The sequence below is a fragment of the Sorex fumeus genome, unplaced genomic scaffold, assembly GCF_029834395.1.
Source record: "Sorex fumeus unplaced genomic scaffold, SorFum_2.1 ptg000047l, whole genome shotgun sequence".
Lineage (NCBI taxonomy): Eukaryota > Metazoa > Chordata > Mammalia > Eulipotyphla > Soricidae > Sorex > Sorex fumeus.
Window position 1 is genome coordinate 8,970,511 of NW_026606104.1, and position 27,273 is coordinate 8,997,783.

General features: G+C 39.6%; 1 protein-coding gene and 1 pseudogene across 1 annotated transcript in view; both read right to left on the reverse strand.

Annotated features, from left to right (window-relative positions):
• Positions 1 to 27,273, reverse strand: part of BRDT (bromodomain testis associated) — a 60,413-nt gene that overhangs the window by 10,508 nt on the left and 22,632 nt on the right. The window contains exons 12-14 of the mRNA XM_056123366.1: positions 24,677 to 24,738; positions 19,921 to 20,092; positions 3,433 to 3,533 (exon numbers count right to left, since the gene is read on the reverse strand). Of these exons, the coding sequence (XP_055979341.1) occupies positions 3,433 to 3,533; positions 19,921 to 20,092; positions 24,677 to 24,738 (335 nt within the window). The remainder of the gene's footprint in view (positions 1 to 3,432; positions 3,534 to 19,920; positions 20,093 to 24,676; positions 24,739 to 27,273) is intronic.
• LOC130031429 (40S ribosomal protein S15a-like) lies at positions 5,566 to 8,068 on the reverse strand (annotated as a pseudogene).

Below are 27,273 nucleotides of genomic sequence, written 5' to 3' on the forward strand. Positions count from 1 at the left end.
TGTTTGGGGTGAAATTCTATCTAGGGTGTATTGCTTTATCCTTTTCTCAGCTAGTAATCCATTTAAACAATCATAGTGAATTTACTTACAATATTTCTAGTTATTTTGTATGAACACAGTAATAGCTATATTAAACTTAAAGGTTTGCTCTTCCTGGGGACATCTCAGTATATATTTCAGATCATAGTCCTCAGGCCAGGTTAGTCTTCCTAACCCCAGCAGGGTCCTTATTCAGTTACTTCTTTTGGGGTCATGACAGAGTCTGCTCCATGACAGTGTTCTTAACTTATTATATTTATGATGCTTAGCTTGTCCCCTTTTGATGCCAGGGTAGCTTACAGTTTGCCCTGAATCCATCCAGTCCCTTTGTCGGGACCCTCATTTTGGGGGTGTTAGGAAGTAAAGACAACTGTGGTTTAAGTCAGGTAAATATGATGGATGCCCAGGAGTTAATATTATTTCAAAGTCAATTAATGCCATATTACAAAAGAACAGCATCAACTGTCTTCCTGTGTCTATACAAAATGGACATTGCTAAATAAGCCATGCAAATGACATAAGGAAAGAGAAAAGCAATATAGGATTACTAGTGCTTGATGGAGCGATAGCACAGCGGTAGGGTGTTTGCCTTGCACGCAGCCAACATGGCCGACCCGAGTTCGATTCCTCCGCCCCTCTCAAGCTACCGAGAGTATCTCGCCCGCACGGCAGAGCCTGGCAAGCTCCCTGTGACGTATTTGATATGCCAAACACAGTAACAACAAAGTCTCCAATGGAGATGTTACTGGGCCCGCTCAAGCAAATCGATGATCAACGGGACGGCCTTTACTTTTTTTTTTTACTTTAGAGCTTGATGGAATTGGGTGTGCCTCAAGGGCACTGTTGTGGGAGTAACTCAATAAACCTAAGCTCTCTGAGGGAGGAGCAAGGAAAATCCAATGTTATCCAACAGTCTCAAAACTGCAAAAATAGTATTAGACAAATTCAACACCTTATTTATAGAAAAAACTCTCAACAAAGTGGGTAAAGATCTTTGAGTTAATTAAGGCCATTATGACAAGCTAACAACATCATACGTAACGTTGAAAGCTTTTAGCTCCAATAAAAATGGCCATTTTCACCACTTCTATTTATATTTAGCACAGTATTGGAACTCCTAACCAGAACAATCAGGGAATAAAGGAAAAAAATGAAATAAAGGTACTCAGGGGGATTAAGGCATTTGTCTTGCATGTAGCCAATCAGGATGCAATCCCAAGCACGATATATGGTTTTCTCTGACCACCTCTAGTTATGACACAATAAACCCAAACCCCTGTGGGTTCTGGGGCCAGAGCAATAGTACAGAGGTAAGGCACTTGCCTTACATATGACTGACCTGAGTTCTCTCCCTGGCACTCCATATGATCTCTCTACGCCCACTCTCCCTGAGTACACAGTCAGAAGAACTGAGCATTGTCAGTATGCCCCTCCCCCACCCCCCAAAAAAAACACCAATAAAACAAAAACAAACAAACAAAAACCCTTGGGATTCTGAGTATAAAGAGAAGAGGCTACAGAGTACATTAAAACACTACTTAATCTAGTTCTTTTGGGAAACATGATTCAACAGTCTGAGCTTCAGTTTATTCATAAAGATTAATTCACTAGATGTCTGCTAGCATAAAGTTCTGTAACCTGTATTTTTCCCCCAACATTTTAATTCCTATGCCATGTAAGGCAGTGGGAATAAACAGACAGCACAACTTTAGTTATGATACAAAAAACTTGACTTTTTTTTTGCTTAATTTTTCTGCAATCTCCATCCTTTTGGAAAATTTCTTACTATTTATAAATATTTTACATCAGTCAAAATCACAAACGGGGCTGGAGCAATAGCGCAGCAGGTAGGGCATTTGCCTTGCACGTGGTCGACCCGGGTTCAATTCCCAGCATCCCATATGGTCCACTGAGCACTGCCAGCAGTAATTCCTGAGTGCGGAGCTGGGAGTAACCCCTGTGCATTGTCAGGTGTGACCCAAAAAGAAAAAAAATCACAAACAGAAACAAAGATTACAATGTATGATATAATATTAGTAAACCAAATTAGGGAGGCTTAGGGCCACACCCAGTGATGCTCAGGAACTCTTCCTGGCTCTGTGCTCAGGGAACCATAAATGATATTGGGGCTCAAACCTTGGCCAAAGCATTGCATGCAAGGTACATGCCTTATCTTCTATATGTCACTAAACCAAATATTTAACAAATTCTGTAGCACTGTTATTTCTAACCTAAAGGGGGGTGAATTCTACTTTAAGTATAACAAAAATCAACAAAATATTGTTTAATGTCAGAAAAAGAACTTCTAAAAATAGTTCTTATCAATAAAAAACACCCAACTTAAACACAGTTAATCTTGATTACAACAGTTATTGGACATATAAGAAAATCAGATACTAAGATGACACAAGGATCAAACAGTATAGTTATCATGGAAAATATTAGAGTCCTATGGAATAATAAGATTTCCTCTTCCTTATGTAGTAGAAAAAAATAAACAACAAAAAAAGTGTATAGGAAAAGGGAGCTAAAAGTAGGAATATGTAAATAACACTTTAATAGGACATTCTAAGAATTAGATTCAAATGCCTAGAATAGTGCCTGGTCTTTCTCACATATCACAAACACTAGAATATGTGTTGAAATAATGATCACATATCAATGTATGATATGAGATGAAGTTCACGAAATTTTAATTAAGATAATCCCCCTCCCCCAAAGTTCTGCCATAGCCCAGGGGTTAAGAAGCACATGACCCTATAAGCACAAGAATTGCTCCTTGTGGTCCAGAACACTATATTCTCAGACCCTCACAGTGAACCATCAATCATGGAAATCAGCCTCCTGGTTGGCCAAGTATCACCAGGAGTGACCCCATGGCTCTTTAAATGCTTTCAAATATTTTTGTTCATGAGGTACAGCAAGAAATTTCCGTAAGAGATTTTATAAAGACTTTTTATAAAGACAGTCTTATGACAAAATTTAAAACCAGGATAGCTAGCAAATGTCAGCAATAGAGAACTACTACTGATCACAAGCATGGGAAATAAAGGCAGGCAACTTTAAATACTCACAGGTAACTTTAAATAAATAAATAAATAAGAGTGGAGAGCTGGAGAGCTCAACATGTGTAGAGCTTGCTTTGTAAATAGGAAGCCTGAGTTTGATCCCTGGCATTGTGTGTTCCCCTTAGAACCCCGAGCACTGAGTCATGAGTAGGTCCCAAGTACCACTGGAGAGAAATAAAAACTAAACAACAAAAACAAACTGGTAAAAATTAGGGTTAGAGATTCATTTTCAAGATACTGCTTAAATGCTCTTTTACCATTTTCATATTCAATTTTAATGAAATCCCTTCAAGATTTGTAAAAAAAAAAACAATTTTACTCTTACCTTCTGTACAGGAACTTGACATTCAGATTCTAGCACGATTGGTGTATTATCATTGGACTGATGCACCACAGTCTGATCATTCAACTGTTGTTCAGAATCACCTAGATGCACACATTTTAACAACAGTATAATTTTCTTTTTGTTTAGAATTTGATATTTTTCACCTGTATTAGAAACTATGAAACTTTTCTAAATGACTAATGTCTTATTTTTTTAAGTTTTGCTGCTGAATCACAATGAGATAGACCATCACAAAGATATTCATAATTGATTTCAGTCATACAATATTCCAACATCCATCCCTCCACCAGTGTACATTTCCCAGCACCAGTGAAATGACTAATATCTTAATGCTTCATAACTCTGGATTATTCTTGAGGAACTGTTATACAATGAAATAACATTTTTTATTTGAAATCAATGTTTTGAGTTTTTTCCCAGCAGCGTAACACATAGCTCGTACTGTGGCTCATAGAGTAAAGCCTACTTGCTCTGTGCTCACGAAATAGCAGGTTTCCAGTGTGTAAACAGACCTCAGCCCCAGATTCAGGCCTTGACTGGGCTGGGTCAATCATGGAAATCAGCCTCCAGGCCCAGTGAGTCCTTTGGGAGAGAGAAGGTCTAATCTTTTGAGGAAAGATTCTGCTTGATGGTCAGATTCAAAACAAGACAGGGAAAGAACAAAGACACCAGATCGAAAATAGATCTAAAATAGTGTGAAAATGCAAGTAAAAATTCCAAAGTGTTATTTGTTTCTGAGGTAAAGAAAACTATGATATCATGTTAATTGTTAATCATATTAATTGTTAAGTTCTCATGTAAATATTTCACTTATTTTGAGTAAAGATAACTATAGACAGAGCTTGAGCATTGTCAAATCATACCTAAATAACTGACCTCCCTTTGGATACTGATTTTGTGTGCTAACAAAGTTGCATATTACTTAAGCTATTTAAGTTTCAGTCATTTATGACCAAGAACATCTTGAGGCAGAAACAGGGTCATTTTCTGCTTCAATTATCTAGATCTTATCTAAAAGTGCTAATCAATGAAATAAACCCAGAGGAGAAAAAAGAAAACCAAATGACTATCAGATTTAAAATTAACCTTTCCATCAATTTACCACTGGTTTTCAATAGTACATATTTCACACTTCTATATCTATATTAGCTTTATTATTCTCAATAACTGACTGATTTGGGGAGTATGTGTCCCTCTGTTCCCCATATTTTTGGCTTTTGGGCAACATCTGCAAGTGTTCAGGGCTTACTTTTGGCTCTGTGCTCAAGGAGCACTCATGGTAGGGCTTGAGAGACCATCTGAGGTGCTGGGGCTTGAACCTGGATCAGTCAAATGCAAGGCAAGCACTTTACCCATTGCAATATCACTCTGGCCCTATTTCTCCCTTATTTTTATTGCAGTAGTATGATTTAAGATGCACACACACACACACACACACACACACACACACACACATTTAGTGGGAACTGACTTTTATGCTTTTATTACCGATAATCCCATTAATTAGTTCTTTGGGTAAAGCATATTATTTAATAAATATTAATATTAACAAGTTTAATAAATATTTATTAAATAATTATTTATTTAATAAATAGAATATGAATGTCCTTGGAGGTACCGGCAGAGGAACAAAGGCATGCAGGTCCCGGGGCTGAGATCTCCAAGCCTACTCGGATCGGGGCTGAGCATCCTCCACCCAGATCCTCCAAATTCCAGAAGGCGGGGGTCACACCCACCAACTGGCCCCCTGGCGCCGTGTAATCCCATCAACGTCCAAGACTCAGAGACTATAAAAACAAGCTCCCGGAACATATTATGACATCTTATTATCTCATTCCTACTTTGGACAAACTGGCAGGCTACCGAATGTAACCTGCCCACACGGCAGAGTGTGGCAAACTCCCCATGGCATACCCAATATGCCAAATACCAGTAACAATGATGGGTCTCATTCTCCTAAAGAGCCTTGAATATAGCACTTTCATAAAAATCTCAGGGCTAGGATGAAGGAGACATTACTGGGGCCTGCTTGAGGCAATCGACAAATATGAATGTCAAGAGAAGTAAATTCTTTTTTTCTTCATTGAGACGTTTTATCTTTACATATATATATTAGAAAAAGAATCCTAGGATTTTTCCTCTCATGTTTTCATCTTGCTTATTCCTGATCCATGATGCAAACTAGTTGATTTTGTCAATACAATGAAACCAAACTAACAAGACAGAAGATTTATGCTGCCATTTTTCTAGATATTTGAGTTGCACATCAAATCTGAGGCTGGCTACTTCTCCTGGTTTAATCTGGATATGTAGGTTACAACAATTTCCCCAGCATGTGGCCAATTATGATTTCAAATTTGTCATTATAACCATGCTTTCTCATCACTGTCCGACATTGGACAATAACTTTGGAGCATGGCCTAATTATAAGCCCTGCCATATGCTTCTCGTTTCTGCGTTGTTAAAGCTCTTGAGCACATCGGCCAGGAAATTAGTATGTGTGCCCTTATAGCAGCATCGAGAGATAGCAGAAAGGAGAATCAAATTTCTATAAAACCCCCAGTGATTGATAATAGTCCCATTATTCAGAAGTGAAGGCTGAGAGTGGGAGATACAGCTCCAAGATAGTTCCAGGTGTGATACATTAGAAGAAATTCTCAAGCACAGAGGAGTATCCCCCAGCACTTCCAGGTGTGATCCAAGACCCAAACCTCTGAAAATACATAGAAAAAAATTTAAGAGTGGGAACTGAAAATGAAACTCAAGGCCCTGTATATATAGCTTAATGGTAGAATATATCCTTTTTATTCATAAGGCCCTGGGTATGAACTCTGGCACTATGGGGAAAAGGACAAAAATTTTATCTTGATATTTTGACATGCCTATGTGATGTCTAGGAAAATGTTCAGTAAAGTTGTATTAACATAGTTTGTGCCTGGGTGCCTGAGTTGTAAAAATTAGATCTGAAGTGACAAATATCAAAGACATAACCCAGAAAGAACAGATCAATGACCCACTCTCTTCCCTTCCTTCAATGTAGACCCCTCTGGGGAGGTCAGGATGGATTAAGCATAGGGGATTATGCTCAAGACTTCCTCTTTGAACAAATCTCGAAACCCAGCAGCTTTTGGCAGAAATGCATCTGGACCACACGGTAGGTTACTGTCGCCGGGCCACTCCAGCGGGGAAAGGGTTCTGTCCCTCCCCCTGCTCCCCCTTGGCGGCCTGGTGGCCACCATCTTCCAGAGGCCATTGGACAGTCACCATTGGGTTTGGGCCCACAGTGTCAAGACACGCGGGGCCCTACAGGATGGGGGTGGAACCAGCCCTTTCCTAAACGTATCAACGAGACCCTGAGTAGCCGCCCACAAATGGCCTCTCTGGCTCCTGATCAAGCTGCTTAATGGCCATGATCCCAGAGACTCAGAAACAAATCTCGAAACCCAGCGGTTTTTGGCAGAAAAATGTGCGGACCACACAGTAGGTTACTGTTGCTGGGCCACCTCAGAGGGAAAGGGTGCTGTCCCTCCGCCTGCTCCCCCTAGGCGGCTCGGTGGCCGGCATCTTCCACAGGCCTTTAGAAAGTTAGCTTTGGGCCCGCAGTGACGAGACATGCGGGGCCTCACAGGATGGAGGTGGAGCCAGCCCTTTCCTTCCTGTCACAATGAGACCCCGAGTCACCACTCATGAATGGCCTCTCTGGCTCCTGATCAAGCTACTTAATAGCCACAATCCCAGAGACTCAGGAACAAATCTCGGAACCCAGCAGGTTTTGGCAAGAAATCCCTCCGAATTTAATTGTTAAAATTTCAGAATTTCAAAATCACACGGCCACTACTGCAGCCATGCGACATCGTATGTTATTTATAAACAGCAATAGAAAACAAATTGTCTACTGTTGCCTTTTCAGCAGATCTGAGTGTTGGGGTAAAAACCCAAATAATAATGGCAGGTGTGGTGTCTAAATGTTGAGTGTAATCAAAGTAGAGAGAGAGTAATTTGGAAATCATTTGCCCCTCAGGTAGGGGGAGGGTGTTGGATGGGGGTATACTGGGGATTTTGGTCGTGGATAATGGGCACCAAGACTTAAACCCGAAAGCTTTGTAACTGCTCTCAGAGTGATTCAATAAATAAAATTATAAAAAATGGGGGAAAAAACCCACAGAATAGGTGGAGGTACAGAGAGTCACAGCTTCGTCATGTGCTTGCTTGACTACACATATTTAGAGAGTTTGTTTTATTTGAGGGATTTGGGGCCATCCCCAGCAGTCAGGCTCTGTTCAGGGGTGACCCCTGGTGGTGCTCAGGGGACCATGTGTGCTGGGGATCAAACTGGGCTTGGCTGCATACAAGATGAGCACCTTCCTCTCTGCCCATCTCCCTGCCTTTACTATCTAGCCCCTAGAGAACTTATTTTTATATAGATGTTTCATAAACATGTTTCAGTGGTTCAAAATGGGATGGAATAGACTCCGGAGTCTCTGCTTTTTCCACAAATCACTCCCATTTTAGTATGAGAAGAGGAGGCATGGGCCAGTTCTGGGGTTCTGGATACGGGTTGTTGCTCTGAGTTTGAAAGATCCCTTTTCTCCAGGACTGAATCTCTGGGCTGCATGGTAATAGAGGACCTGGGCTGTCCTGCCTGGGTCCCTGCCTGCCCAGCAGACTGGCTGTCATGCACAATTTGCCTCTGGGCTCCATCTTAGCACACCAACAACCCTATCCCAGAGACTGCCAACTGAATCCCAAAATGGATTTATGTCACACAGAGATGTCTCTGGAACCCAATCATTTGCAATCTAGAAATTTACATTTACAATCATGGCTCTGCAAGCTCTCATGATACTCAAAACGAGCAATGGAAAATAAATTATCTAGTGTCTGCCACTGGCAGGTAGGCTTGAATGGTGGTGGGAAAATTCGAGCAAAACATAATGCCCGAACTAGAGTATTGGGGAAATTGTCTGCCATAGAGGCAGGGTGAAGACTGGGATGTGGGTGGTGGAAAATGTGCACTGGTGGAGGGACAGGTGTTCCATCATTGTATGACTGAATCTCAAACATAAAAGCTTTGCAACTGTATCTTACACTGATACAATTTAAAAAAAAAAGTAATGTGGAGTTCATGCCCAATTCAATCAGCTTAATCAATGGCTAAACAAATAGCAGTACTCCTACATTATTTTTAAAAAAAGGACTTCCTGTTTGTCCTGTAAGTTTTCTAAGCTTCTGAGCCATCATCCAGACCCTATCTTCCCTGGGAAGAGTAGGGCTGTCAGCGTCTCTCAGTGGGTGAGAGGCAGGGATGTGTGTGTGTGTGTGTGTGTGTGTGTGTGTGTGTGTGTGTGTGTGTTGGGGGGGGGGTTAAAACCAAGATTATCTTAAAACATTGAGCCATCTTCCAATCTGATCACTGCCCTTTCAAACTTTGTATATGTCATCATAAAAAGAATGATCAATGGATAAATGGGAAGACTACTTCAAATCTACTGCTATGATAGCTGAGGAGGATCATTAGTTAGTTACTTATGCTTTAAAGCACCTCCAGAAAGTCATGGAGTAAAGCAATGAGGTTTAATGAGGTCACCCAAAGTAGTATCGGTATTTAGAAGTAGGTAGATATGAGTCCCGGAGAAATAGTACAGGGATTAAGGCAACTTGTAATCCATGCAGCCAACAGGGGTTCAATTAATGGCACCACATATGATCTCCTGAGCACTCTCAGAAAGCAGTCCTGCGGTATTGTCAGTGTGGTCCTCAGGCCCCCAAACAAAGAAAAGTGGTCAGTTAAAGTGATCTGCATGAAACATTCAGAGATGGGCAGTCAAGAGGATAATGTTAGTGAAGCAAAGAAAGTGTACCAAAGTCTGTGAATGACCCTCTGACACTTCAAAACTCAACTTCATGTTCCCTGCTTATCCCCCAAGCAAATAAAACTCATCTTCTCTCAGATAGTTGTTCTTCATCTCCGTTTCAAGTCAGTCCCCACCCTGGAACAGGATCCACACAGCATCCTAACCACCAGCATCATCTATCCTATGAAAAACAGAAGACTTGCTCACTCTACCTCTATAACTGCCTTCAACTTTCCCCTTTTATTTCCAAATACTTTACTTCATTTTCCCCCAAACTGCTACAACGGCCCAACTGGACAGTTTCTTCTCTGGTCTTGAAGATCCATTCTTCCAAATGACTGAATAGATTGTCAGATTTATTCCTCTGAGTAAACAAACAAAAAAAAAAACACCCTTCATTGGTTGCCCACTGCCTTCACCATTTCACCATTTCCTTATTACACCCACTATCTTTAGATGACAAGTTTCTTAGAATCTGAACCTGATCTACCTTTCCCAAATTATTTTACTTTATTTCTTTTTAGCTACTTTTTGTTTTGTTTTGGGGCTACAACCAGCAGTACTCAGGGCTTACTCCTAGAGTGCTGCTGATAGAACCCAGGTTGGCTACATGCAAGGTAAGCACCTTACCCACTGAACTACTGCCTCAGTCTTCAAATTATCTCATTTTTAATCACACTGAATTATGGGTTGCATGATTATATATGTTTATGTTATTCCCTCCATCTAAATGCCTTCAAATCTTAGACACACATGATTTTCCCCTCTAATACCTAGCTCAAATGAAGCTTTTCCTGTGAAATGCACATTTGTAAAACAAAAAAGATAAATCTTGTCTCCTTTGTTTTTTCTCATATATAGTAAATTCCATGATTTGCCTTTTCATTGTTGTTCTTTCACATTGACAGAATAGCATAGTGTTTTTTAATTATTATTTTAATTTGAATTTAGAAAATTTATTGTCTTTGGATCACATCTAATATTGTCTGGGGGTTGATGGTGGGGTGGGGTATTTAGTGTCAAGATTCAACACAGTAACTGGCATATGTAAGACATCTACCACTTAAGCCACATCTCTGTTCCCCATTTTTCTGGCCAAATTCAGAAAAATATTTTAAGAAAAAAAGGTAAATAATGAAAGGGAAAAGGCATGAAAGCTCTTGGGTTGTGGGAGGTAGGCATGTCCCCAATGGGATTCCTAAAATTCTTTGTTTTGTTTTTGTTTTGGGGCCACAACTGGCAATGCTTAGGGATTCCTCCAGGTTCTGTACTCAGGAATCATTCCAGGTGGAGTTCGGGGTATCACATTGAATGCTGGGGATCCAACCTTGGTCAGTGCTATGGAATGCAAGCACCCTACCTGCTGCACTATCACTTAGGCCCCATGGGATTCCTAAAATTCTTAATACAGCTGTGTAAAGGGATCAGGTGTGGCTCAGGAGTAGAATTTATGCCCCCTGTATGTGAGACACTGGGTTTATTCCTGGCACTGCAGAAAATGAAAGGGAAGGAGGGAGGAGGAAAGAAGGACAGAAGGCAGGAAGGCAGGAAGGCAGGAAGAAAGGGAGGGAGGGAGGAAGGGCGGGCGGGAGGGAGGCAAGGGGAAGGGGAAGGGGGGAAGAGAAGGGAAGGGAAGGGAAGGAAAGGAGGGGGGGAGGGAGGGAGGGAGGGGAGGAAGGAAGGAAGGAAGGAAGGGAGGGAGGGAAAGGAAAGGAAGGAAACCAAACAACTGAATAAACTTCCTGTTAAGTTTTGTTTTCTTTGGACCACATCCTACAGACAAATAAGGATAATATAATAAGGACAAAATAAGCAATCTTTTATGAACAAAATATCTCACCCTATTTTAAAGAAAATATTAGACATTTTCCAGTCATATGGAGATGATGTGGGGAGTTTTAAAGAAACAGGTTAATTTCTGAAAATTCTATTTCTTCAATCATTTATGTAATCTCTAAACTCTGTCAAATACTTCTAATAAGAAAATCAATGAGGAAGGATACTGGGAACATTGGTGGTGGAGAATGGGCACCGGTGGAGGAACGGGTACTCGATCATTGTACAACTGAAACGTAAGCATGAAGGTTTGTAAGTCTGTAACTGTACCTCACGGTGATTCATTAAAAAAAAAAAAGAAGAAAAGAAAATAAATGGGGGCCAGAGTGATAGTACAGCTGCTGGGAGGGTGTTGGCCTTGCATGTGGCCAACGAGGCTTCGATACTGGGCATCCCATATAGTTCCCAAGCAATGCCAAGAGTAATTCCTGAGTACAGAACCAGGAACAACCTCTGTGCATAGCTGGGAGTGACCCAAAAAAAGAAAAGAAAATCAATGAAAAATTTCTTCACTGAAACTTTAATAGTTTTGCTGTTGGAAACCAAAAACTAATTTCCACTGATTAACTTTCAGAAAAGCAAAATTGTACTAAACATTTTCAATTTCCCTTGAGTTTGGTGCCACCTACAGTTGGCAAATGTGAACTACTCTGATCCAAATTTTGAAAAAGTAAATGCAATAAAAAAACTACATTAAGCATTTCCTCTTTACGAATTTTCTCTTCTCTTTAGAAGGAACATATAAAAATAAAACAAATTGATACAATAAAATGATCCAAACTGAAGGCTTAGATATTTACAGGCTGGCTTTTTATAGACAAGATATTTTCCTAAAATAGAAACAAAAGATCATTTTGAATGCATTCGATTTTTTTAATTGCCTTTATCATTCTTCAATGCTATCACTACTGTTCTACTATCAATTTACTATAATAAAACAGCAACATTGCCGAGTTGTGTGTGTGTGCACGTGTGTGGTTTTGAATGTCCACTTCAGTCTTTCTACTATGCACTGATTTTTCATTTAGCACAGAGGTAGGGCGTTTGCCTTGCACGTGACTAGCCCGGCCCAGCCGGGTTCGATTCCTCCGCCCCCTCAGAGAGCACGGCAAGCTACTGAGAGTATCTTACCCGCACGGCAAAGCCTGGCAAGCTACCTGTAATGTATGTGATAAGCCAAACACAGTAACAACAAGTCTCACAATGGAAAAGTTACTGGGCCCGCTCGAGCAAATCGATGAGCAACAGAGGACAGTGCTACAGTGCTCAGTCCAATCTAATATTGTAAGACTTCAGAGGTATGGCTAAACAAATCTATGTGACTACAACCATACCATATTCAACAAAATCACAAAATTGATTACTGTCTTAGTTCTTTACGGTAACTCTTAAACATAAAACTTGATTCAAAAAACTTAAAGCTACAGACCAAACATGATTGTCACCCATTGCCTCTTTGCAAACCACAACACCCAATAAGAGAGAACAAAAGGGAATGCCCTGCCACAGAGGCAGGGTGGGATGGAGAGAATGGGGGTTGGGAGGGATACTGGGATCCGTGGTGGTGGGAAATGGGCACTAGTGGAGGGATGGGCATTTGATCATTGAATAATTGAAACCCAAGCACAAAAATTTGTAAGTCTACAACTGTACCTCATATGTCTCACTAATAATAATAAAAAAAAAAAACTTAAAGCAATACAAAGAGCAAACCCAAACTGGCTTCTATCTCTGTTAAAGATGATGTTATCTTCCTGTCCTCTTCAAAAAATCTTCATGAAAGACTGGTTTATATTCACATTTCATCCTTCACAATGTACAACAATACAACTTACCCCAAACACAAATGACCACTACAAAGAAGCTTTTTCAATGCAAGAGTTCACCCTGCCAATGAAAATCTCCCACTTGACTCTATTCTCAATGTTTTGTAAAATATGATGTTTTTTCATGACTGTTTTCTGAAAACCCATTACCCTGGGCTTCAGTTATACCATCTCCCCTATTTCTCAAACTGTTGATTTATTCCCCAACTTTAAACTGTACCACACAGTGGTAGTAATTAAAACAGCATGGTATTGGAATAAAGACAGACCCACAAAACAATGGAATAGAGTTGAATATCCTGACATAGACTCTCAAATATATGGTTATTTAACATTTGATAAGGGAGCAAGAAATATCAAGTGGAGCAAGGAAAGATTTTTCCAACAAGTGGTGCTGGGAAGACTGGATAACTATATACAAAAATTAAATGAACTCAGATATCTCTCTGATGACAGGCACAAAAGCCTGATAAAAAATGGATTAAAGGCCTCAATATCAGAATGAATCCATAAAGAGCATGTATGGAAACATAGGTAAAACCCTCCCTGAGAGAAGAGAACGGCATCTTCAAAGATGAAACACCACTGACCAAGCAAGTGAAAGCAAAGATAAACGGGACTACATTAAACTAAGAAACTTCTGCACGTCAAAAGAAATAGTGACCAAGATACAGAAACAGCCCACAGAATGTGAAAAACTATTTACTCAATGACCATAAGCTAAGGGGTTACTAACCAAGATTTATAAGACACTGGTAGAACTGTACAAGAAAAGAACATCCAATCCCATCAAAAAATGGGGAGAAGAAATGAACAAAAACTTCCTCAAAGAAGAAATACAAATGGCCAAAAGGCACACACAAAAAAATGCTCTACATTGCGAGTCATCAGGCAGATGCAAATCAAAACAACAATGGGATATCTTCTCACACCACAGAGATTGGCACACATCAAAAAGAACAAGAACAACCAGTGTTGGAACAGATGTGGGGAGAAAGGGACTCTCATTCACTATTGGTGGGAATGCCAACTAGTCCAGACTTTTTGAGGAAACAATGTGAGCATTACTTTAAAAACTAGAAATTGAGCATCAGATGACCCAGCAATACCATGTCTGGGAATACAACTGAGGATGCAAAAACACACAGCAGAAATGCCATCTGTGCTTCTATGTTCATTGCAGCACTCTAAACAATAGCCAGAATCTGGAAATAACCCAAGTGCTCAAGAACAGGCAACTGGATAAAGAAACAATGGTACGTCTACACAATGGAATATTAGGCAGTTATTAGGAAAAGTGAAGTAATGAAATTTGTTTATAAATGGAAGAAAATGGAGAGTATCATGCTTAGTAAAATATAAGAAGAAGGACAGACATAGAATGACTGCTCTCATTCGTAGGACATAAAAAAAAATACAGGGCCAGAGCGATAGTACAGCGGGTAGGGCTTTTTGCCTTGCACGCGGCCGACCTGGGTTCAATCCCTGGCATCCCATATGGTCCCCCAAGCACTGCCAGGAGTAATTCCTGAGTGCAGAGCCAGGAGTAACCTCTGAGCATCACTGGGTGTGACTCAAAAGCAAAAAAAAAAAATTACAGCAGAGTATGAAACTAATACCCAAGGACAGTAGAAACATAGGCCAGGAGGATTGGTTCACAGTTAGAAGTCTGCTTGCTTCAGGTGCTGGGGGAGAAGGCAGTTGGGATAGAGGAGTAACCACTATGACAATGATAGTTGGAAATGATCACTCTAGGTAAGAACTGCATGCTGAAAGTAGGAAAAGGAACAAGTAAGATAACCTCTCAGTATCTGTATTGCAAACCAAAAGCTGGGGAGGAGGGAGGGGTGAGAAGGGGGAAAGAAAGAGAGAACGAGAGAGAATGAGAGAGGGAGAGAGAGCCCGACATAGAGACATCTGTGGGGTGGGGGGTGGCAGGAAGGAAACTGGGGACGTTGATGGTGGGAAAGGTAAACTGATGGAGGGATGGGTACTGGAACATTGTATGACTGAAAGAAACCCGATCATGAGCAGCTTTGTAACTATTTATCTCAAGGTGATTCAATTTTAAAAACTTTAAAAATAAAATAAAGGTAAAATATAGGTAAAATAAAGGTAAAGGCCCTCCCGTTGATCGTCGATTTGCTCGAGCGGGCCCAGTAACATCTCCATTGGAGACTTTGTTGTTACTGTGTCTGGCATATCGAATACTCTCGGTAGCTTGCCAGGCTCTCCGAGAGGGGCGGAGAAATCGAACTCAGGTCGGCCACGTTGGCCGCTTGTAAGGCGAACGCCCTACCGCTGTGCTATCGCTCCAGCCCCAGCGCCGAATCCCCGCCCCTCGTGGACGGTGTGAGGCTGGTCGTGGTCCCCGGCGTGCCGGGCCCGGGTCTTCCCGGAGTCGGGTTGCTTGGGAATGCAGCCCAAAGCCCGTGGTAAACTCCATCTAAGGCTAAATACCGGCACGAGACCGATAGTCAACAAGTACCGTAAGGGAAAGTTGAAAAATAAAATAAAATGCGAAATAAAAATATCTGTTGATTTATTTGTTTAGCTCATTAATTTGTTCTATTACTAAAGAAGTTTGTCTTTTTTTTGTTATTTGTTTTTTCTGTTTTGTTTTGTTTTGTTTTTCTTTTTGGGTCATACCCAGCGATGCACAGGGATTACTCCTGGCTCATGCATTCAGGAATTAATCCTGGCGGTGCTCAGAAGACCATATGGGATGCTGGAAATCAAACCTGGGTCGGCCACATGCAAGGCAAACGCCCTCCCTATTCACTGCGCTATCACTCCAGCCCCTTAAAGAAGTTTGTTTCTTTTTTTATTTTATTTTATTTTTTATTTATTGACTCATCGTGAGAACAGTCACAGAGCCTTTCAGTTCAAGTCTCGATCGATCATACAATGATCAAACACCCGTCCCTTCACCAGTACACATTTTCCACCACCAAGAACCCCAGTATACCCCCCTTCCACCAAACCCCCGCCTGTGTGGCAGATTTTTACTTTACTCTCTCTCTCTCTCTCTACATTGATCACATTCAATATTACGACAAAAGACCGAACATTATTATTTGGAATTTTCCCCAACATTCAGACCTGCCAAAAATATATCATTAGGTAATTTGTTTTCTATTGCTGATTATGAAGAACATATGATGTCGTGTGGCCACAATAGTGGCCACGCAAATTTGGACTTCTAATATTTTAGTAATAAACCTAGAGCGATTACTGCCAAAAGTCCCTGGGTTCCGAGATTGGTTTGTGTGCCTCTGGGATCATGGTCGTTCAGAAGCCGGAGGAGGTGTTTGAGGGTCGCAACCTGGAGTATTGTCTTGGCGTGGAGGAGGGCCGATTCCACCTCCCATCTCACAAGGCCCCACGTGCCTTGTCAATGCAGTCTCATACCTGGCTGTTTATTAGGCTCTCAAAGATGCAAGCCACCGTGCCACCACCACAAGGGGGACAGGCGGAGGGACAGACACCCTTCCGCTCCCAGGGCGGCATAGCACCATAGTTAAATGCACAGTCCAGATGCATTTCAGTTGGGCATTATATTTTGCTCAGTTTTTCACACCACCATTCAAGTCTGTTTTTCAGGGACAAACGCTAGATCATTTACTTTCCATTGATCACTTTGCATATCAGGAAATGTCGCACAGCCATGTAAGCAGCCACACAGTTCAGAAAATAGTCCTGGTGCCCACATACCAGAGCCATGCTTGTAGAAGCTCATAGTCACCGGATTCCATCAGGAGAAGGAGGGGAGACAGCACCTACCCTATCTGGGACCTCCCAGTGATACCAGCTCAGTAGGGGCCTGGAGAATTCTCCCGGAGTTGTGGAGCCCACCAGACAGTTTTCTTTGCTGCTGTGTGCTGTAAGATGGAGCTGGGGGCAGGTTGTGGGCGTGACTTCCAGAATCAGAGATTGCCTGGGAACCGGGGCGGTCCCCACGCGGTTTGTTTCCTGCACTGTCCTTCATTTTCTCTTTCTGCTCTGACATATTTTCTTGGGTGTTTTCGCTCTTGATCACAGCTTCAGGCAATCCTAATTATTACATGCTTTCTATATTTAGTATCAGAAACCCATTTCTAGTTTTATTTTTCCAACCAAATATTCAATAGTCCCTCAAACATATCCCAGAGGAGTATTTCCCCTCTTCTTCAATCCTAACTTAAATCCCTATAAGACATGCATTTTAACAAATTCTATAAATTCTTCCATTAAAAATTTATCTCTCGGAGGCTGGAGAGATAGCACAGCGGGTAGGGCGTTTGCCTTGCACGCAGTCGACCCAGGTTCGATTCCCAGCATCCCATATGGTCCCCTGAGCACTGCCAGGAGTGATTTCTGAGTGCAGAGCCAGGAGTAACCCCTGTGCATTGCCGGGTGTGACCCAAAAAGCAAAAAAAAAAAAATTGTCTCTATCCATGGAGTGACAGCACAGCGGGTAGGACGTTTGCCTTGCACACAGCCCACCCGGGTTTGATTCCTCCATCCCTCTTGGACAGTCCGGCAAGCTACCGAGAGTATCCTGCCCACACGGCAGAGCCTGGCAAGCTCCCCGTGGCGTTTTTGATTTGCCAAAAGCAGTAACAAGTTTCACAATAGAGATGTTACTGGTGCTTGCTTGAGCAAATCGATGAACGAGAGGACACTGTTACAGTGCTAATCTATCCATGCCCTTCTATGACAGCCTTAGTTTTGGTCCTCAAAATTTCTTTCTCTGACTATAGCACACAATTAACTACTTGTTTCAGCTACCATGCATCTTCATCCATCTTAGAGCATGGAACATCCAACTTAAGAGCATACAGCCCCCTTTTCAAAAAAAAAATCACTGGATGCTGTCCAGAAAAAGAACTTTAAGAGAACAAGCAGAGTGCTCTCCAATTGTACCTTGGGCTATTACTGCCTCCACTGAATTGTTCCAGTGTTCCCTCCAGTCCCCCTGCAGGGGTCTTGACCCTTTGGGAAGCACTGTTGTAGAGACAAAGCAGCAATGTCTTCTTAACATCAAATCTGATGCTGCACAGTGGCACGGGTGGAGGGTTTTAGATTCTCTGGTGCTGGTGAGGTGAGTAAACTTTGTACACCAAAACCAAAAATGTCAACCCCATTGTAAACACATTTTCATAACTATAATAAACTTTAAAAAATTCAACCAGTTAGTGTGGTGATAAATCTATTTCAAACAGTACACATATTTATATAATCATTATATCCGTAATATAAATATATAATCATTATATACTTAATAATTTTATACTATGCCCCTCTCGGAGAGCCTGGAAAGCTACAGAGAGTATCTCTCCTTGCACAGCAAAGCCTGGCAAGCTATCCATGATGTATTCAATATGCCAAAACACGGTAACAAGTCTCAAAATGGAGACATTTGCTCAAATGGGCCCGCTCGAGCAAATCAATGAACAACAGGAGGACATTGACTTAAACCTAGAAATTAAGCTAAATAATGATGTTGCTCTGCTCTTATTTGAAGCTACCTATTGTACAAATCTAGCACTGGTGTTCAAGGTAAATCAGCACTTCGAATCAATACATCATCGATTATTCTGAGTGTCTCAAAAATATTCTTTTATAGAAGGATGGATATAAGGGGCCATGGAGATACCTCAAAGGGTGCAGACATACTTTGCATATGGTAGATCTGAGTTCCATCCCCAGTTCTGAATGGTCCCCTAAGAATCCCCAGGATCAATACTTGAGCGCCAAGCTGGGAATGGCCCTTGGCACTGCTGGGTATGGTCCAAAACAAAAACCCAAAGACAAAAAAAAGGATATATATATAAAAATTAATATATAATTATATAAATGTATCAAAACATGCAGCACTGAATATACTAAAATATATTAAGATACGTTAGTATCTCAAGGTTCAGGCATTCCCTAGGTTGTTAGTGTCAGAAAAATCTTTGTGCCATACATCCCCAGGAAGGGCCAGTTAAAGCATTTTTTTTTTCAGTATGAGAGATTTAATCTAGGTACCCACATACGTGAGTGTGTGGTATACCAATGAGCCACATTCTTGGATCCCTAATACCTTCCCCTGTCAACAAGACAAGATACAATGACAAGATACTCATAAATTCAAAAGAATCTAACAATATAAAAATTTCTAAAGACACTTGGAAGAATATATGATACATTGGAACCACTGCTAGACAAGTATTTCAGCCCCACATTTTCTTAATTATAAACTATGTAAATATTTATAACTTCATTTCTCTACCTATGGAATCTCAAATTATCTTTTCCTTATTCTAATTGACTGTTCCAACCCACAGAGGCATCATGGAAGTTAAATCTGTCAAAACTAGATATTTTGTGCTCTTCAGTGACAGAATATAGATAAGGTCCACTTGTTTGTATAAGTTATTTTCCATCACTGAAATATGACAAGTACATTTGGGGTATCAGAGCACATGTTACATTGTACAGGGGTGAGAAACTTAGTTTGCACACCAGAAGTCTTGCATGACTAAGCACTACCAGAAGTGATCACTGACACAAAGCCAGGAATAGCCTCTGAACACCTTAGGTGAGTCCCAACTCCTCTCTTTCACAAATAGTAAGTATATTTGGTTATAAAGTAGATAATTTCTAACAACTTGCCTCAGATTTATAATCTCAAATTCACTAACAATTTCCAGTATCTCAAATACATAGCAATTTTCTTTCTTTTGTTTTGGATCACATTCAGTGCTTACTCCTGGCCCGGTGCTCAAAGATCACTCCTTAAGGGACTGAGGGATCCATGAGGTACTGAGGATTGAACCCAGTTCGGTCACGTGCAAGTCAAGCTCCCTGCCCAATGTACTATCTTCCAGCCCCTCAGAAATGCAGCATTTAAGATGTCTTTAGCATTTTCATGTATAGTTTTAAACATCAGGCTATCCATTCATCATTTACTTATAATGTCTTACCTGAGGAAGGCAGAGTTTGTAAAGTAGAAATGTTTTTTACACTCTGTAAGTGCTCAGATTCCTCATTAACTGTTAATTGGTAGTGATTGGGTGGTATTGCACATGAATGGGTGTTTTGATGGACAGGGGCAGTTTTCACAGAGGTAGTCTCCTGCACTGAAGATTGTATCTGCTATGATAAAGTTAAATAAAATTATGTTTCAGAGTTTTAATCACACATTAAATATAAATTAAGAAAATACAAGAAGAACTTAATACTATCTTTTGAATATAGCATTTAAGTCACACAAATTTCTGTGGTACAATTATTTTCATCATACACAAGAGAAAACTAAGACTTAAATAGATTAAATAACTAAGCTATCATATACCTAATAAAGAGGATTAGTCAAAGTCAAAGATCTTTCCAGATCACAGACTTATATGTGTTAGTTCAACTGTATCATAGACTCTAAGTGTTTCTGCCCAGCACTCAGTTAAAACATGAGAACTGGTCTTTTTTGGGGGGCTTTTTGGGTCACACCCAGCGATACTCAGGGGTTCCTCCTGGCTCTGCACTCAGGAAATACTCCTGGTGGTACTCAGGGGACCATATGGAATGCTGGGGATCGAACATGAGTTGGTCATGTGCAGGGCAAACGCCCTACCCTCTGTGCTAACACTCTGGCCCCGAGAACTTCTATAGGAAGCCTGCCATGGTAGGCTGGTGTGTGTGGTGTGTGTGTGTGTGTGTGTGTGTGTGTGTGTGTGTGTGTGTGTGTGTAGTGTATGTGTGTGTGTAGGTTAGGGAAGAGAACACCATGACAAAAGTGGAGGAAAGTGGTCATCTGGGAGAAGGACAGAGTGCTGAGAGCTGATGAAGTGTTATAGATGAAACCCTATCAGTAACAGTATGATAAACCATAGTGCCCAAAAATTTATATTTAAAAAACAAATGTCTCTCATAGAGGCAAGCTGGTGAATGGGAAGGAAACTGGGGACACTGGTGGAAGAAAATGGACACTGGTGATGGGACTGGTGTTGGACATTGTATGCCTGAAACCAAATTATAAAAATCTTCATAATTCATGATGACTAATTTTTAAAAAAATGTACTATTTATTATCAAATGCTTTTCTGTGACCTACTGAAATGAAAATTAATGTTACAATACCAAATCTAAAGATGAGGTCCCATACTTTACTCCCTTTTCCTTACTAAATTATAGATATAGGGGAGACTGACTTAAAAAAATTACATGATGGTTGATCCATAAGATAGTAATAAATTTATTCCATAACTATTTTATAAAGATGGTTGTATGCAGCTAATTAACTTATGTATTTTAGTTTTATGTTACTGTGTGAGGCACCAGTCTTTATAAGTCCTTAGTTCTTTAATTCCTATAATAATTCTATGATTTAGCCTCACTCAGAGTTTACAACAGGACTTAGAAATAATTAAAGGAAATTACCTACAAGTTTGCATCTATTTAGTGGTAAGCCAAATTAAAGCACCAAAGCCCTGGTACCTTATCAACTAAGCTCTAAGTTAGAAGAGAGATGAATACGACAGTTTTCCTCCTCCTTTGCCTAATGAAATGGTTAGCAAGAATGTTTACAGTGAATAGATAAAACAAACATATGAAAGCCTATGCTAACTTAAATGATATAGAAGTATTTATCTAGCAAAAATAACTGAAATGCATCTTCTTTACTATTATATAAATATATAAAAATATATTTATTCATCATCATATAAATGTATACATCTTTTATTTTTATGATAAATGGTATTGTCAGTGAACAAAACTGAGAATACAGTATGGTGGTGGAGGATGGGCACTTGATCATTGTATAACTGAAACCCAAGCACAAAAATTTATAAGTCTATAACTGTACCTCATGGTGTTTCACTAATAAAAAAAAAATTTAAAAAAATAACTATGACCACTTGGATTAACAAAGAGAATTTACTTGTGAGAATTTACTGCAGCGTCTTTAAAATGCTAGCTAATTCTCAGGCAACCTGGAGGTTTGTTCAAATGACGGGTTGCAATATTAAAGAATGAGCCAGTTGTGAAAATTAAAAAAAAATACAGTATTTTACTTACAATTTATTGAGACTGCTTCTGAAGTGCCTTCAAAGGTTTACAAATTTCTGATGCACTAATATTGTGGTAAGGTAGACTACCTATCTGTATTTCTTCCTACTCAGAGGTCCTTAACAGCTCACTTTTGCTTCCAAATGAAAGGCCAATACTTCTAGTCGTCAAAAAATCTCCAAATTATATCTCCAAGCTACCTAAACACTTCAAATAACCTCTATAGCCATATTTATCCAAAGGTACCTTCTGTGTTTATTTTACTTTCTGCCTGTATTATTCTAACACTTCTTTAAAAAAAGAAGAACAGATGACTGGTTAAGAAACTGGTATATAAATCAAGGAATACCACTTAGCTATAGGTAAAGATGAAATCTTGCAATTCACCTCTATGTGGATGGAACTAGAAGGTATGGTGCTGAGTGGAGTCAGTCAGAAGAGGGACAAATACAGAATAATCTCTCATGTGGAATATAAAGAAAAATTGTAAAGAAGTTAAAAAAAAATAACCACTGGTAACAGAACCATAGAATCAGACTACAAAACTGAGTTTGCCATGGACAATTGGTGAGGGTAAAGGGATGCTGACACTCAGGTGTGATTTGGTGTTGGAACATTATATACTGAAGCTCAATTAACAGTATTGTAAAAGCATAATACCTAAATAAGAGCTAAAAAGAAAAGAAAAAAGTGTATACTTAGACTAGGAGAGAATATGGGGTTTAAGAAGCATGCAGTGAATGAGGCTGACCCTGTGGGGGAAATAAAAAGTCCCTACTTCCTATTTCTTCTATAAATATACTAACCATTATCTTCCCTTTCTCTGTAATTGAGAATTCGTTTTAAGCATTCTCTTTCCTTTAGGCAGCATATATATTCATTTTAATTTTGTCAATTATGAACGTTATTACAGCAATCATATAACCTTTTAATGTGATTGTATTTCTTCTCACAACTTAAAACTCCTTCAAGACAATGCTATATTGCATTCCCCTAACCTTAACTAGGTGCTGTTAAATAAATTTACTGTATTTTATATTTGATAACAAAGGTTCAAAGTTTTATATGAGAATAACAATCTTAATTAGTAATAAGATAGAATAGCTTCTATCTTTTCAAATCAGGTCAATTACTATTCCAATATTGATGTGCCGAGGGCTGGAGCGATAGCACAGCGGGTAGGGCGTTCGCCTTACAAGCGGCCAACATGGCCGACCGGAGTTCGATTCCTCCCCCCCTCTCGGAGAGCCCGACAAGCTACCGAGAGTATTCGATATGCCAGACACAGTAACAACAAAGTCTCCAATGGAGACGTTACTGGGCCCGCTCGAACAAATCGACGATCAATGGGAGGGCCTTTACCTTTACCAATATTGATGTGCTAAAATTAGTTGGTAATTATAAGCTTTAGAAACCCTGTCATTCGCTTACTGCCTTTTTAAAAAGAAATTCCACATTGCTGTGCACATTCTACTCTGGGTCCATGAATAGAGCAAGGCCATCCCCTCTCTTTAGATTCCCAAAGCTAAGGAAGAACAATTTGTAATTAGTTCTGTTCATCTGATTGATTTATACAGTGGTTGTATCTTATCAGGAAAATGTAGTGACAATGTTCTATATTCCTCTTAGGTAGCAATCTTTGAATATTTAACTGACAAATTGAAGAGTGATTATTCTTCCCATGTAAATAAAAGAAAAACTTTAAAGCAAGCTATAACCTGCCTAAATGCAACTATCAATAATTTTGTAAATCAGAGTTTTTTAAATAAGAAATTTATAAAAAAAAAAGAGAGGGAGATATATACATATATATATATAGAGAGAGAGAGTGAGAGGGAGAGAGAGAGAGAGAGAGAGAGAGAGAGAGAGAGAGAGAGAGAGAGAAACCTAGTAAGCAAGCAAGCTAGCTAGCTAAACCAAGTCCGTAGGAGATGACTCAGCAGCTACAAGTGCTGCCTTGGGAGGATGAGGCCATGAGTGAGATTCTGGTGCCAACATGCCTGTGCTAATCTTGGGTCTGATTGACCCTGCTGTCTTGGACCTGGGACCCCTTGGCAGTGCAGAGGTGTGTGTGTGAGTGTGTGTGTGTGAGTGTGTGTGTGTGTGTGTGTGTGTGTGTTCTCCAATGCACATCCAGGAGTGTGTGAGCACTAACAGTAAAGTAGGTTTGAGTTCCTGACCAGCACAATGCAAAGATGTAAGAGCACTGTGGTCAAGAGTGAATCCACTGCCTGGAGCAATAGCACAGGGGGCAGGCATTTGCCTTATACATAGTTGACCCAGGTTCATTCCCTGGAATCCCATATGGTCCCCTAAGCACTGCCAGGAGTAATTCCTGAGTGCAGAGCCAGGAGTAACGACTCCACCACCTGCCAAAAAGACAAAATAAAAGAGTGAATCCAGACCCCCACCCCCGACTTCAGAAAGCACAGGTATGACACCAGTGACCAGAATGCACCCACACATCACAACTGAAATGAGTGCAAGCTCCACAACTGTGAATATGTGTGATCATAGCCAAGCCATGAGGTGAGTGTGGGAGCCTCAGCACCAGCCGCAGTCTCTCAACAATCACCAAAACAAGGAGCAGAGAGAGGGAAGATAAAGGTATAACAAGTTATATAATATATGGTTTTAAAATTGTAAGGTTAAAAAAAATGAAGAAATATTTACCTTTCCTTTCTCTTTAGAAGGTGAATCACTCTGCTTTACTTCAGTAAATATAGGAAGCCTTTCTGCAAATGTATGCAGACAAACATTTTTATATTTGCCAGCTTAAAAATTACCATCTAAATTACACCTGTTTCTTATTAGAAAAAAAAACACTAAGAAACTGTCTTTAATACTCATCTCGAGTCAAGAAATTCTTAAAAGTTACCAGGTTTTTCCCTCTTAGAATTAGAAAAAGTGTTCTAAAGGACACTTGCTTTTAAATGGGTTTTTTTTTCTACATAATGAAATAAATACCCACTCACAAACTATCATTTGATTTAGGTAAAAATGATTAAGTTACTTCACAGTAAAGACCTTTTGTAAGCAATAGCTTAAAATAGAAAAAGCTACAAGAACAGAGATAATGTTTTAAACAAGCAGTACTAAATCTTCTTTGACCAAGTAGCCATAATAGCCAGTAGAGGCTTAATTAATAAATTGATAATTTAGAATTTACTAAGATTAAAGGGTATACCATTTATCTGGGAGGATACACTTTTTTGGGGGTTGAGGCACACCTGGCAGTGCTCACGACTTCCTGTTGGCTCAGGGATCATTCTTTTTGGCAGGGCTCACAGGACCATATGTAGTTCTGGGAATCAAACCCGGGTTGAGCCAGAGTATAAGATAAAGTTTTAAATTAAAAGTGAAGCTATCTGATTCCTGTAAAGTCAGTTTTTCTTGCTAAGCATTAACTATAAAGATCCCCACTAATACTCTGTTTACTTCCAAAAAATTTGGCAATATCAACTAAACAGCAATGGATGATTTTATGGTATTTCCGATAAAAATATGTTAAAAGAGAATTCTGGCAATATAAGTAGATATAAAAAGAGAGCCCTGTCAGGGTGCTAAGAATTTCCCCTTGTGTTATCCTGTAACTGAACATGGGTGCTATTCCACCAGCCACAATTTCAGTATGGAAAATGCACCACACTGGTTGTTTAATGCCTTTACCCAGCTCTCCAGGACAATTCTCATGAACCACCTGAGCATTATTTGCTCCAGGGTACCAAGGCTGGCCAACACCAAATAGTCAAACTTAAAACAATCTAATTGTCATAATTACCTTCTGCTTCCTGAAATGCCATCAGTTTCCACTGGATGTGTTACTGTTCTTTCCTCTCCTAATGTTTGATGCTGGACATTGTTAAAATTGCTAAATGTCAATGACATGCTTTAAAGAATTAAAGTCTTTAAAATGGCATAAACCATCTTAATGTCACGCCACTAAGTATTACTTAAGTGTTGAAGGTTAGGTGGAAAGGGAAGGGAAGGCAACAGATTACAAGACTGAGGATATAGATTCAGGTTTCATATTTAGAGAAGAAATTATAATTTTTATATTTGAATAAAAAACATTTTATTATGACCATATAACACATGCACATATATACATCTTGACTATTCAAATATTATCAAAAACATGATTAAAAACTCATAAGTATAACTAAAATATGGAAAACCATGTTAGTGTTTTGCTAATTTCAAGGCATTATCTTAATTTTGACATAAAATTCAAATTTTTTAAATTAGCACCTCAAATATAAAAATATTACCAAAAGGCACATAATTTTTAAATTTTAAAAATGATCTGAGCTGCCCTATAGTATATCCCATAAAAGTCTTATCATTTAAAGACAGATGAATTGAGTGAGACGAATAATGATCTCATTACTATACAGCGTGCTTCTCCTTGTTCAAGGCTGACTTTCCAAGAACAGTGTAAAATAAAACTGCACATTTCTGTGGATCTATAAGTTCCTGATCTTTGAAATTAAAAATCAAACATAAATATTTTTTGTTACGAACATTAAGATCCCATTTCAACCAGTGAAGAAACCCTACTTGGTTTAGTGAACATTAATGAAACCGAACACTATAGTGAAACATGTACTTGTCAACTAAGTGTACCTACCTTATGAGTGTCAAATTGGATAATACACGTAAACTGCTAAAAATGCACATCATGCACCAGTAAATGTTCCATTTTCGTATCTTTCTAAAAATCTCAATATAGTTTGTTGTTTGTTTTGGGGCCACACTGGATTTATGTTCAGGGCTTACTCCAGGCTCTGCACTCAAGGATCACTTCTGATAGGGCTCAGGGGACATGGATTGCCTGGGATGGAACATAGATCGACTGCATGCAAGGCTAGCACCCTATTACATATATTATCACTTCAGGCCCCTCATTATAAATCTTTGACCAACGGGTCAATTTTTCTTGAACAAGGAGAGACAGAGATAGGAGAGAGCTGGAATCAGGTATTATACTGTTTAATAGCTATTATCTAACAAAGGACTGAGACAATATTCCAGAAATACTGAAAACTCGCAAGTGAACTTTAAAAAAAAACTGGATAAGCGGGGTAGAAACATAATTCCAAATGTAAAAGCAGAATAGCATATTATAACAGAAAAGATTTCTAAAATTTCTTAATTCAGAAAAACAAATCAAATTTTCATTATAGAGCATAAGGGGTGGGAAAGTCACAACCTCATTTGGCCTCATTATATAGGACAAAAAGCATCTCTAGACTTCTTACCTAAGTTCA